Source organism: Pelodiscus sinensis, chromosome 25, assembly GCF_049634645.1.
Source record: "Pelodiscus sinensis isolate JC-2024 chromosome 25, ASM4963464v1, whole genome shotgun sequence".
Lineage (NCBI taxonomy): Eukaryota > Metazoa > Chordata > Testudines > Trionychidae > Pelodiscus > Pelodiscus sinensis.
The window spans coordinates 4534622-4548234 of NC_134735.1; the positions used below are offsets into that span (position 1 = coordinate 4534622).

The following is a 13613-nucleotide window of genomic DNA, read 5'->3' on the forward strand; positions in this document are numbered from 1 at the left end:
GGGCGCACTCCCGGCAGGCCCTTTAGGAGCTCCTCCCACGCTCCCCTAGTCACATGACCTCCCTCTGGGCGGAGCATCCTGACTGACATCCAGCAGCAGCCAGTCGACGCTCGCCTAGGAGACCGGCAACCAATCAGTGAATCCGGTGGGCGGGGCGATACGCTCAGCGCGCGGGCGGGGCGGAAGCAGAGTCTGGTCAGAGCGCCATGGCGGGCTACCCCTACGGGCAGGTGAGCGCGGGGCAGGGCGAGGGGGCTGGAGGGGGGTGTGGGGCGGAGGGAGGGGGCAGGGCGAGGGGGCTGGAGGGGGGTGTGGGGCGGAGTTAGGGGGCAGGGCGAGGGGGCTGGAGGGGGGTGTGGGGCGGAGGGAGGGGGCGGGAGGGGGGTGTGGGGCGGAGGGAGGGGGCTGGAGGGGGGTGTGGGGCGGAGGGAGGGGGCAGGGCGAGGGGGCTGGAGGGGGGTGTGGGGCGGAGGGAGGGGGCAGGGCGAGGGGGCTGGAGGGGGATGTGTGGCGGAGTGAGGGGGCAGGGCGAGGGGGCTGGAGGGGGGTGTGGGGCGGAGGGAGGGGGCAGGGCGAGGGGGCTGGAGGGGGGTGTGGGGCGGAGGGAGGGGGCAGGGCGAGGGGGCTGGAGGGGGGTGTGGGGCGGAGGGAGGGGGCAGGGCGAGGGGGCTGGAGGGGGGTGTGGGGTGGAGTTAGGGGGCAGGGCGAGGGGGCTGGAGGGGGGTGTGGGGCGGAGGGAGGGGGCAGGGCGAGGGGGCTGGAGGGGGATGTGTGGCGGAGTGAGGGGGCAGGGCGAGGGGGCTGGAGGGGGGTGTGGGGCGGAGTTAGGGGGCAGGGCGAGGGGGCTGGAGGGGGGTGTGGGGCGGAGGGAGGGGGCAGGGCGAGGGGGCTGGAGGGGGATGTGGGGCGGAGGGAGGGGGCAGGGCGCGGGAGCTGGAGGGGGGTGTGGGGCGGAGTCGGGGCTGGAGGGGGGGTGTGGGGCGGAGTCGGGGCTGGAGGGGGGGTGTGGCCAGGTGAGGGGGTAGGGTGGCGGGTTAGAGGGGGTGTGGGGCATAGTTAGGGGGCATGGGGCGGACTTAGGGGGCAGGGCGGGGGGGTTGGAGCAGTGGGGCATGGGAAGTGCCGTGGGGGGGGGGTTGGTGTGGATTTAGGGGGCTGGAAGGGGGGGTATTGGGGCGGTGATGACCTGGGGTTGGAGATGGGGCAGTTGTGGATGGCGTTGCGGAAAGGGGGGGCTGGCACAGCATGGGGTACAGTGGTGCTCCAGTGATGGGGTGCCACCCAAATGGCATCTCAGGGTGGGGTGACACCCAGGTGTCAGGGCGGCTCCAGGCTTGTGCCATCACCAGAGGCAGTGAGGTGACTGAGATGGTTCAGATGCCAGCCACTCTGCCTTCCTCTCCCCCCTAAACTGGGTCTGTCCTGGCCCCAAACCAGCTCTGGACAATCACCTCTCAGCATGGCCCCGTGCTCCCCGCAGCGCTTTCGCCTTCAAAATGTAGCAACAGTCCTGGGGGCTGCTGCTACACTTCAAAGGCAGAGACTTATCGACTAATCGAATAGTCGATGCAAATGGCATCAACTATTTGATTAGCCAGTTAATCTAAATGTAACCTCCCTAGTCACAAGGCAGCACTACAGTGTTCTTTCACAGTCCTCGAAGATGGTTGGTTTCCCCATTTAACATCCCTCCCTGTGTAAATGTTGTAACAGGGGGCAGCAGCCGTGGCTTCCATTGAAGTTCTCAATTGCTGTTTGCCCCCAAAATCCCAAGGGCTTTACGCTCTCCAGAAGTGCCACGAAAATGCACCCGCCTTTGGCGTGCACAGTAGCACCCGGGTGCCCGCTGTGATAAGAGGAAGCAGAGTATAAAAGGGCAGGATTTTTTGAAAGTGCCTTGTGATTTTGGCTGCCTCCACTTTTTGGGGTGCAGGTTGAGACAGGCCCTGACTTTTAGAAAGTACTTGATCACCTGCCCTCTGAAATCAGGCTCCTTTTAGGTGGTCACTGGCCACGGTTGTCAGAAGACCTGAAACTGTGCCGTGCTCAAATGAATGATGTTTTCCTGTAATCTCAGTTGAGTTGCCTTTCCTGATGTCAGCTGTTTACAGCCTAAACAGTGAACTCACTGGTGGGTCAGTGTGTGTTCCCTCTAATTTTTTCCATCCATGTGCAGAACAAATTTAGTTTTGTGCGTTGAGGCATGTGTGTATCCACTGGTAGTAACTAAGGGATGCTAGCATATAGTTGTTTAAATGATTATCTGAGAAGCTTGGGTTTATCTGTTAATGTTAACAACTACACCAGGGCTACTCAACACATGGCACATTTGTTTGTGGCCTGTGGTGCTGTTTGCTTTTACGCAGGTGTGACGGGCCGGGTCTGGGCACCGCTGAGGGCATCTGCTCAGGGTGAATTGTTCAAAACCAGGGCTGCTCACAGCCCCAGACTGGAGACCTTTCCCTAACAGGTCACAAACCAGTCACACTGAGTGCTTCAGCTGCCATCCAGCCAGCAGGAAGCCTCACGAGCAAAACCCCTCAGACACCCCAGCTCTCCCTGTGCCACAATCAGCCCTGGGCCTACACACTGGTGAGGGGTTATGGAACCCAATCGCACCTACCCCGAACGGGTTCTCCCAGTCCCAAGAAACCAGCCACAGATCCCTGGTCAGTTTACACTTTTGATCTTACCCACAAAATCACACTGGGCCAATTCTTTAGAATCTAAAATCGAAAGGTTTATTAATAAAAGAAAGAAAAGTTTGAGAGTAGGGTTGTTAAGGAGAATACATTACATGCACCAATCACCAAGTTCTTGATGCAGGCTCTCAGCAGAGATGTTACACACTGCTATCTTGCGTAGCAAGGATGTCTCTGGCATACATCCTATGTCAGGACAGGTCGGCAATCCTTCCTGGCTCTCCGTCCCTCGCAAGGCTGCATCTGGGATCAGGAGCAGAATTGAAGACAAGCTGGAGTCTGCCCCATATTCATAACTCCACATACAGACGTCTCACAAGTACACGAGCAGCATATATAGAATCAGTAGGACACAATCTTTTATTTGACACCTCACACGGCCCCCTTTGTACAGACGTTGGGGTGAACACCCCCTCCCCCGTGGGTGCAGCAATGATCTGGCTGCTCCCCTTAAAATCCAAGAACATGACAGCAGGGTTCAACACGTGGCCCACGGGTGGGATCCTTTGAACATGGCCTCCCCTGGGAACACGCTCCACAGCGGCGAGGCGTCTCCCTGGAGGGGTTAGCATTGAAAGACGCAAGTGGACGGGCTGGCTGGCACAGATGGGTACAGGGTGTTGGCATCTCTAGCCCCCAGGGAGGAGGTGCTGGGGGCGCTGGGGCATGGTGGGAGGTGATGGCTGCGTAGCCTTGTGGGCAGTGCCTGAGAGATGCTGATTGGTTCCCACTGGCCACATTGGGTCCAGCGGGTGGCTTAAGGCTGAATCTTTGTATTCATGCCCGTCAGTGTGAAAGAGGCTATTTGCATATATATATGCAACTGCACTTACGTTGCGGCCCTCGGCATGTGCTGTGAGTGTCATTGTGGGCCCCCGGGGCTTCCAAAGTTGAGTAGCCCTGAATTACGCACACCCCCTCCTTGCTGCCTTTGGATCCTGCGGAGCCACCTGGCCCCTCCTGCTTCCCGCAGAGGCAGCAGCATGGGGAGCTGGGAGGAGCCGGCTGATAGAGGGGCAGCAGTGCAGAGGGTGAGGGGGGCAGGTGGGAGCTGGTACTCGTGGGAAGCCAGCTCTCAAGTCGACTCCCTGTGTGTATCGGCTCATGTGGCGCCACGTGCGCGCCCCCCTCCCCCCCAAACGCACGGCCTCTCTAACGGGGGGGGGGGGGGGAGGCCGGAGCTGATACCTGTGGGGTGAGTAGATGAGGCAGGCACAGGTGCGGACAGAGGCAAGTGCACACACCTGCCAGCCAGGAGGTTCTGATCCGGAATTGCTGGCACGCTGGGCAGCTAAGAGGCCAGGCTGCTGCGAGCCGTGTGGAGGGTGGCTGGGTGTTGGGGCAGTTGTGCCGGGGTCGCTGGCGTGTTGGTCCCGTACACGGGGACGCACAAACAGCTGCTGCTTTATTTTCCCCTTCTCCTCCCACAGGGTTACCCCGGATCAGCAGGGCCAGCTCCAGGTGCCCCGCAGGGCGGGTACTATTCCGGAGCCCAGTATGGAGGCGGGGTGCCTCCTGGTGGCTCCTATGGCGGCCCAGCGCCTGGAGGCCCCTACGCACCCCCATCTGGCGGAGGAGCTTATGGGCATCCCACGCCGGGGGGAGCACCCTCTGGAGCTCCCGGAGGACCCTATGCAGGAGGCCCGGCTCCAGGAGGGCCCTATGGGCAGCCCTCCACCAATCCCTATGGTGCCCCTCAGCCAGGGCCCTACGGAGCAGGGGCGCCTGCCGGTGAGTAGAAAAGCGGGTGATGGAACGACCCCGCCTCGCGGTGCTGGCTGAGCCGCGCCGTCCTTCACACGGACTTGCTCCTGGCCACGCCTGCTAGTTGGCTGCCCCCAGCGATGGGGGAAGACCGGGAGGGAGGGTGTGATGCAGGGGGAAGAGCCCTGTCTTCGGTGCAGCCGGAACACAAGCTCCGTCCTTTGGGGCTCTCGAGAGCTTTCAGAGATGACTACAGGTTGGACCTCCCTGCTCTGGCTCTCTCGGGACCTGGCTGGTCCCACATGAGGAATTTTGCCGGACCAGGGGAGGTCATTTCTGCCCCCTGCCACCACCCAGCCCTGGCCCATCATCCAGGCTGGCTCTCCTCCTTGCTGCTAGCCCCCCTCCCCCTGGGCTTCCCGGCCTGCAGGGCTCCCAGCTGCCGGGACTCCACCCTGCCAGACCACGGGTGTTGCCAGACCAGAGAGGTTCAACCTGCAGCCCTTTCCCTGTTGGCCATGCAGCCCTTTGATTGGCTGAGTCTGCGGACGTGATTCCCAAGTGCTAGATCTGTGAGCAAACACTGGAGACCGTCTTTAATGTTGACCCCTCCACTGGCCTGGCACTTCCCTTTAGCTGAGCGGCACGGTCTGAGCACAAGGCTGGGGTCCAGAGACGCCTGACGCTGTGTGTCCAAACAGCACAGCCTTTTGCCGCTATGTGCCTCAGTTTCCCCACCTGTAAGATGAGGGTGATGTCCTAGCATCCAGGGCTTGCTCTTTGTTTGTAAGAACCCTTTCAGCTGGGCAGGCCTAGACGTGTGCTAGCTGTCACGCGGAGGCCTGGGGGCCCCTTGGACAATACGCCGTGCCCGGCAGAAAGAGCTGCGGCGTGTAACTGAACCGTTCATTTCAGTTACACAGGCCCTGTTCGTTATTTAAGGCTCCAGTGTGGAGGAAAATGCTTAAGAGACTGCAGCCCCAAAGGGTAGAAATAAAGCTTTATAGTCGTGCGTCTGTCTCTCCGGAACTGGCCACGTTTATCCTGCTAAAACAACACCGCTTCCATGTGTTTGCACTCCACTTCCAAACCATCTGACGAGTCCCATTCACGTCTCTCTGGTGTTTACTTGCCTGCCAGATTCCGGCCACTAGGAACCTCTTTTCCCAGGCTAGAGCACATGGCCATAATGCATGTAGCCTGGAAAAGCTGACTCAGCTTCTCCTTTGGGCCAATCCGCTTTCACCAGTCCCTTGCCACTGGTCTGGCCTTTTGCAGGCCTCCTGCACTGACTCCCAGCTGTTAGTGGTGCAGAAGGTCCTGACAAAGGCGCTTTGCTTAGTGACTAGCCGGGTCATTCCTCTGCTGAGTTGAGTGCGCCTTGATCCTGTTTTTCCTGTTCCTCCTGACAGGTAACATGCCACCCGGCGTGGACCCGGAGGCCTTTTCTTGGTTCCAGACAGTGGACGCTGATCGCAGCGGCTACATCTCCATCAAAGAACTCAAGCAGGCCCTGGTCAACTCCAACTGGTCTGCGTTTAATGACGAGACCTGCCTGCTGATGATAAGTGAGTCCACATGTCTCCCCCCCCCCCCCTTTCCGCTGCTCACGAGCTGCAGTCTGTGTTAGAACAGCCGTCGCGCAATGCGCAGAGCTCTGCGGGGGTGGGTTTGTCATGCTGGGAACAAGCCAGCTCTTTGTGCGGGTGATCTAATCGGTTGAATCTGGATCTCATGGGGTGAATCCAAGGTCAAGCGTGCAGCAGCCGTGTGTTTTCCCCAAAGCGTATCCTTCTCCAAAGGGCCGTGGCTGGCAGGCGGGCCGGCTGATTGTTTCCGATTAGGGAGGGCAGCTGTGAGGGCCGGGGCAAACCTTCCTGCCTCAGTTGGCAGTGCCTGGAAGAGCAGAGGAGGGGGGAGATGCTGGCGCCGAGGCTCCGAGTGCAACAGCTTCCGCTGGCTTGGATGCTGAAGCTTCCCCGGCAGGTTTTTGCGGTGCCCATCGCTGGCTGATTGTTTAGCTCTTAGTCGAGCTCCGTGCTGCACCACAGCTTCGGGAAGTCCTGGGGTCTAGCTTGTCTTTCTAAGGACGGTCTGCCTGTCAGGGCAGCGGAGTGACAACTCCCCCGGACACCCCATGTTTGTCAAGCCCTTTGGCAGCTCCCGAGGGGAGGTGCCGTAGAAGCGCATGGCCCTGGTCTTGGCTCGCCCCTCACGGCCCTGCTCCTGCTGTTTCTTCCTCGGCAGACATGTTTGATAAAACGAAGTCGGGGCGGATCGACGTCTATGGGTTCTCAGCCTTGTGGCGCTTCATCCAGCAGTGGAAGAACCTCTTCCAGCAGTACGATAGAGACCGCTCAGGCTCCATCAACTTCACGGAGCTGCAGCAAGGTGAGATGGTGGAGTCGACGGGTGACCGTGTCCTCTGGCACAGTTACCCCTTGTGTTTCCGGTCCCCGCAGCCTGCTCTCTGAAACCGTATGGTGTCTGGTCAGGGAGCGGGGTCCAAACCAGCCTTCCTGTAAGCCGGGCGCTTGTGCAGCCGCTCAGGAGAGAGTCCAATGCTGCCCAGCTGATTAGCTGAGCGCCCACTGCTAGGTGTGTTGTTTCTGCTGGTGGTGCACACTTGCACATGCCTCAGGGCACATCACAAATTTATTCAGCGCACGGATGGAAAAGATTAGGAGCATTGGTCCGAACCCATACGACAGCGGCTTCAGTCGGTCCAGTTCAAAGCAAAGGTGGGGTGTTGCTGACTTGGTTCCCTTCCCCGTTCTGTGCAGCCAGCTACCTTTGCTGTGACTTTGGCCTGTTGGGGTGAGGGTGCATTGGTCCAAATGGCAGAGGGGTCAGAGAGCAAAGTAGCGTCTCGTTTCCCAGGAAACCCTCTGCCCATTTCTGCCTCCTCCAAATAACGCTGACGTGCCCACATGGCGCGTTGCAAGAGGCTGCTTGCACAGCTGAGGGGTGCGGGTCTTTGGGGGAGGATCTGGATCTTGCACCTCGATTTCCGTTCCCAGCACTCACAAAGCACCGCCCGCAGTTCTGTCCCGGCTTGTGCTGTGCTTTGCAATAGCATCCCCAGAGGGGCAGGCCAATCTTCCCGGGCGGGGCGGCTTTCATCCCAGACGTTTACGTTCCCTTTTGTTTCTCTACCGCCAGCTCTGTCCCAGATGGGGTACAACCTGAGCCCCCAGTTCATCCAGCTGCTGCTCTCCCGTTACGCCCAGCGAGCTTCCAGCTCCACCATCCAGCTGGACAGCTTCATTCAGCTCTGCATGCAGCTCCAGAGCCTGACGGAAGCTTTCCAGGAGAAGGACGCCGGCCGGGCAGGCAGCGTGCGGCTCAGCTACGAAGACTTCCTCACCATGGTTGCCTCTCGCATGCTGTGACGCCGGGGGGACGCTTCTTTGCCCGAGCGTGGGGAGACTGAGAAGCCAGGAATGAGTCATCGGGAGCAATCAATCCATCCCTCTTGCAGGGACCCATGTGTATCCTCCGCTGGGAAGGATAAACCCCTTCCATTTCCTCTCCCCGCTGGGTGACCGACATGAGGCGCCTGCAGGCGCGGGAGCCAGGTGGAATCAGGCGGGGAATACCTGCGGCGGAAGCCCCGCTGTCGGCCGCTTTGATTTCAATCTCCAGTCCACAAACCAATTTAGGCAGCCCTGCCAAACACGTCCCTTGCGTTACGTTGCCACCAGGGGGCGTACAACCTACAAGGAAGCACGGTGTAATTTGCAGCCCTGGCTAGTAACGGTCTTGCAGGAGAGCAGACGGCCTCTGCCCCCCACGTCGGGCCAGGGTCACAGGGGCGGTTCCCTCGGCATCCGCTTTGGGGGCGTTGCCCTGCTGTACAGCTCTGCTCTGACTGGCCACCTTTTTCCTTTGTCCCCTGCCAGGCACCAAAACCATTTTCTGTCCAAGCCAGCAAAACATCTAGGGCTGCTCCCGTCTCCGGTTTGGTCCCCACGCCGTGCCCGCCCCCCCTCCGCCCCCCGGAAGATGCTGTGCTTGTTGTCAGGCATCTGCACGTGGTTTATTCCTCCTCCGCCAGCCTCGTGGGGCTGGAGTCCTTGTTTCCCAGCAGTAACTTAGTGATGTCTTACCGCGTAGAAGCCTTAATCTCCACCGCCGCAAGGAGGGGCAGGCAGGTGTTGCAGCAGGTGTGTTAACAGCTGTTCCCATTCCTGGCCCTGCTGCTGGGGTTTCAAACCTGACTCCCTTGCCAAAGAGGAAGCGTTTCTCGGAACTGGCCAGGCGCCCTATCACTCGTGGCAGGCCCCGTCCTTTTGTGACTTGTCCCGTGACATTCGAGTGCCAGCCAGCGCGTGTTTCCTGCGCGGCGTGGAAACGGGCCGTGCGAGGTTAGGGGCACAGGATAATTAGCTCCCCTTTTCTTGCCAATTTATATTTTGAGGGTTTTTTTATTTGCAGGGGCCAAAATCACGAAGGGTTTTGAGGGGCAGTGAGCAGGTTAGACTTGGATCACTGTAATAAAATACCATGTACATTATCCTCAGCGTTGGTGTTTGTCGCAGTCGCGCCTGGACAGAGCCATCCCGGCCGTAGGGCAGTTCGGGGCAGTTGCCCCGAGTCCTGCGCTTTGGGGGGCTCTTCAGTGGCCACCTCAACCATCCTATGGGCAGAGCCCGGGGGTTACCTGGGGCCTAGTGCAGGGTGACAGCAAGGACTGCTCCCCCTTTCTCCCTCCCTCCCTCCCCCCCTGCGGTGGCAGGAGCTGGCGTGACCCAGCAGCCTGCTCCGCAGCCCCCGCCCGCTTCCATCCTGCTGCGCTCAACTTCACTGCAGCAGCGGGAGCCGAGCACCCCAGCCCAGGGCACTCCGCTTCCGGCCACTGCAGAGGTCACTTTGGCTCCCGCTGCTGCAGTGAGTGTGTGGGGGTGTCCCCTGCGGCTGACCTGCACCGCGCTCCTGGTAATGCCCCGGCTCTTGTGGCTCAGGGGAGGGGGCTTCAGGCAAGGAGATGGGGGCAGACCGGGGGGGGCCTTGGGGGCATGGGAGGGGGCCTGCAGTGGGAAGGTTATCCCGCGCTCTATGCCTGGGGCACTGGGGTGGGGTGGCCCCAGGTCCTGTGGCCCCCCCCCGTTGGGCCAGGCACCATCCAAATGCAGAACAGATTTTCCACATCACTCCTGCTATCTATTGGCCGTTTCTATGGTGGATCCTGGGGCCCGGAAGAGGTTACCGCTTTCAATGGGAGGGCCTTTCAGGCATCGAGCGCCAGCTGTGACGTCGGTGTCCCTTCCCGTGCTAGAACTTGCGGGCTTGGGACTGCGTTTCCCAGTGGGCCAGCCGGCTCCACCCAGCTCTGTGGACTGGACTAACCTCGTCTCTTGGGGGCGGGGAGTTTGTTTGACAGGACCGCCCCTAGTGCGGATGCGGTTCCACTGGGGCAAGGCACCTTTCCCCCAGTAGAACGTATTCCCCCTTCCCGTGGGATACAGCTTGGACCGCTCCGACTGTCTTGCTATAACCGCAGCCCTGCCTGTGGGGCCGTGTTAACGCCCCCGTAGCATTCGTGGTCCAACGTGCGTGTGTGGACTAGTCCCAGCGCAAGGGCTTGTCTGCATGGAATTGTTCCCGATTCCTGCCACGTGTGGCCACGCTCACAGCCCTACGAAAAGGCCCCGAAGGGAGCTATTTGCAAGTCGTTACTGTGCTTTCCACCCTAACTCGGGGCTTTGCAAGTGTAGACGGGCCTGACGCGATTTAGATGAGGGCGGGGTTCAAACTGATGAGGATTGTTGCAGTTGACTCCCCTCTAAATGCTAGTGCTGCTGCTGGCTCTGGCTCTTCGGAGGACGCGTCTTAACAGCGTCTGTTGTTCCGAAATAGCGCCATACCGTGATTATGCAAATGAAGTGCAGGATATTTAAATCCAGGCTTCATTTGCAATTTCAAATGTCTTCATTTGCATCCCTCTCTCGAAAGAGGGGGCAAGTGTAGACTCGCTCGCAGTGTTGTGAAATAGCACCAGGGAGTTCTGCTCTGGGACACGGGCTCTCGTGAGAGGAGCTGACATTCCGGGCAAGAGCCAGGCCGGGCACCCTGTGTGTGTGTGTGGCACGATCCACGCGGGCCGTGAAAGAGCTGCCGCAGTGCCCTGTGGTGAGGGAACCAGGAAAGCCGCGCTTGCTTCTGGGCAGTGGAGAGGAAAGTGAACGCTTTAGCACAAGGAGATCGCAGCTGGATCTTTGTGCCTCTGTGTGCACCGGCCGCTCTCCTCACCGCCCCCTGCGGTCGAAAGACGAGATCATCAGTCTGAAAGCGAGGCAAGACCCTGGCCCAGCTCCTTGCCCCGGGGTAGCCCTGGCTCAGTCACACCCAAGAAGGAACATTGAGCAGATGCCACTCTGGGCTGCCGCAGGTCCCAGGCAGGCTTGGTCCTGGATGTAAGCTGCAAGTTGACCCAAGATGGCAAGGCTGGGTTGCCAGATACTTTCACAAAGAATCCCGAACATGGTGGGAGGGATGAAATTGGTTAAGCAAAAAAAAAGAGACCAAACTTGTTGAGAGAACAATATAAGAACTAGGAGTCACCAACTGAAATTAGTAGGCAGCAGGTTTAAAACAAACAAAGGGAAGTTTTTCTTCCCTCAGTGCACAGTCAACCTGTGGAACTCCTTGCCAGAGGATATGGTGAAGTTTAGAATTTTAACAGGGTTCAAAAAAGAGCTAGATAAATTCATGGAGGTTAGGTCCATCAATGGCTATTAGCCAGGATGGGTAGGAATGGTGTTCCTAGCCTCTGTTTGTCTGGAAGTGGATGACAGGAGAGGGATCACGTGATGATTATCTGTTGTGTTCACTCCCTCTGGGGCACCTGACATTGGTCACTGTCGATGGGCAGGACACTGGGCTAGATGGATCTTTGGGCTGACCCAGTCTGGCCGTTCTAATGCAGTTTATTTGCTGTAGGGAAACAGGTAAAACCTAGACTAGCAAAAACTGCTCGTCAGCATACGCTGCTTCCTCAGAGCAAGTGGGGAATTTTTCAGCCACCTGAGGTTTTTCAGTGGAAAAGTGCCACTTTGTCAAAAACAAAACTTGAACCTTTATTGGAAGAAAAGTCTGGAAATTGTCAAGACGTTTCCAGCCTTTCTGAACCAAGAAACACCTCAGCGCGTGTTTCAAAAGAGCTTTGCATGTTGAAACGGAAAATGAAAACAGAATGAAAGCACCCGCTGTTTGACCCACCGGCAGTGAAGTTTGGGGGCGGGGAGATTTTTGGTTTGCAAACCCTTTGGAGATTTCATCCTTTTCGTGCCCATCGAGGCCAGGGAATAAATAGCTGGAAAAGCTTCATGAGCTGCGCAGCTCTTGCCTCTGGTAGGAGGGCTGCAGTCCGATACCAGCAGCACAGAGCTACCAGCAAACCCATCCTAGAGCAGATCCAGCAGTGAAAGCAACTTAAAATTTCATCCAGGTCCCTGTCCTGTTGCAACCCGGGTCCCTGCCAGCTCTTTCAGTAGCTCCCTGCTGGCTTTTGCTGGAGCTACGCACTACAGTGCACCTGCTTACTCACCTCTGAGCAAACCAGACCCGAGCGACCAGTCCCCAAACAACCACCAGTCCAGCCTGTCTAAGTAATAAAACCAGCACAGTGCACCCTCCCCTAGCTCAAAGGATACTCTGGGGGCCGAGGGAGGGGCGTGAGATTAGTATTAGCCCTCTAGTGCCAGAAATATGCAAATGAGGCTAAGTGTGGAATATCGCCAAGCCTCATTTGCAAAACTAATGAGCCGCCATTTTTGCAGAAGAGGCTCTTGCGCCAGAAGGAGCTGTCTACACGGCCCCTTCTTGTGCTGGAAAAACCCTCTCGTGCAATGCCATTATTCCTGAAAATCATCGGCGTAGCAGCATTGCTGCTCCCATTCAGGCAAAAGTCCCTTTTGTGCAAAACTTTTGCGCAAAAGGGCCAGTGTAGACAGCTGAGATTTGTTTTGCGCAAAAAAGCCCCGATTGTGAAAATGGCGATCGGGGCTTTTTTGTGGAAAAGCGCGTCGAGACTGGCACGGACGCTTTTCCGCAAAAAGTGCTTTGGCGGAAAAGCATCCATGCCAATCTAGACGCTCTTTTCCGCAAATGCTTTTAACGGAAAACTTTTCCGTTAAAAGCATTTCCGGAGAATCATGCCAGTCTAGACGTAGCCTGGGGGAAACTGAGGCCCGGTCATCCAGCATGCCAGTGGTAAAGCCAGGAATGAATCCACTTCCCCTAAGTTCCAGTTGGATCCATAGAGTTCCAGTTGAGTTGAATGAAGCAAGCGATTGTCCGCGTTGACATCACGGCTGACTCTGGCCTATTCTTTCACCGAGATGCCTCTTCAATGTATAGTAAATATCTTTCTTCCCCACTCCCGAATCTGCCCCAGCATGACTTCAAGTCAGACGGCCCTTCCTGACCCAGCTGTACCACGCCCTTCCCGCGTCCGTGGGCTGCCAGCTCCCCGCTGATCCGAACGCGGCTGGAGTTTTGTTCCGGATTAGCGGTCGTGTCGTGTTTCTGAGGAGCGGCGCGTTCCTGGTGCACCCTGCCAAATGCCGCGTCAGAAAGCAGAGCAGCTTTGCTTATCTCCTGTTTCAGGTAGGAGGCGAGCAGCAGGTGGCTGACTCAGATGCAATCTGTGGCAATTAATTTCACGCCCAAATTCCATTTCCAGCGCCGGCTGCATTGCATATTTATTGCAGAGAGGGGGAGGGGGGAAGCGCATGGAAATTGTGTGCTGTGAGGACGCTGCGCTGTGTTAAATATTCAGGTGCCAGCTGTAGGACACGCCGCCCAATGGAGGTATTTAGGCTGGATGTGATTTTAATTTAAACCTAGCTTAATCGTCTCGCTAATTGATTAGATCATTCAAAAATGGCTCTTCGGGGTTATGAAAACAGCCGGTCCTGGAGAGCCAATATTGCGCGCCAACCCTCGCCGCTATTCGACGCTCTGCGGCGGCAATACGCGTGGTTCTGCCGAGGCTCTGACCCAGCAAAGCGCACGCTCCGTTTTCGGCACAAGGGACCTGATGCAGAGCGAGATGACAGGAACGGCCGGTGTCTCGTGCACACTGGGCGGAGGATGAGTCCTGAATGTGGGCCCATTGCCTTACGGGCGGGGAACCTTTTCTGGGCCAGGGGGCCGCTGGCCCTGGGAGTATGTCTACACTACACGTTTTTGCAGCAGAAAATA

The 13613-nt window shown here is 58.1% G+C and overlaps 1 protein-coding gene across 1 annotated transcript; it reads left to right on the forward strand.

Moving 5' to 3' along the window:
• Positions 1-78: 78 nt before the first annotated feature.
• PEF1 (penta-EF-hand domain containing 1) lies at positions 79-8922 on the forward strand. Its single transcript, XM_075908615.1, has 5 exons — positions 79-230; positions 4133-4433; positions 5819-5974; positions 6654-6797; positions 7569-8922. Exons 1-5 carry the CDS (start codon positions 207-209, stop codon positions 7796-7798), a joined length of 855 nt encoding a protein of 284 aa, XP_075764730.1. The 5' UTR covers positions 79-206; the 3' UTR covers positions 7799-8922.
• Positions 8923-13613: the final 4691 nt, after the last annotated feature.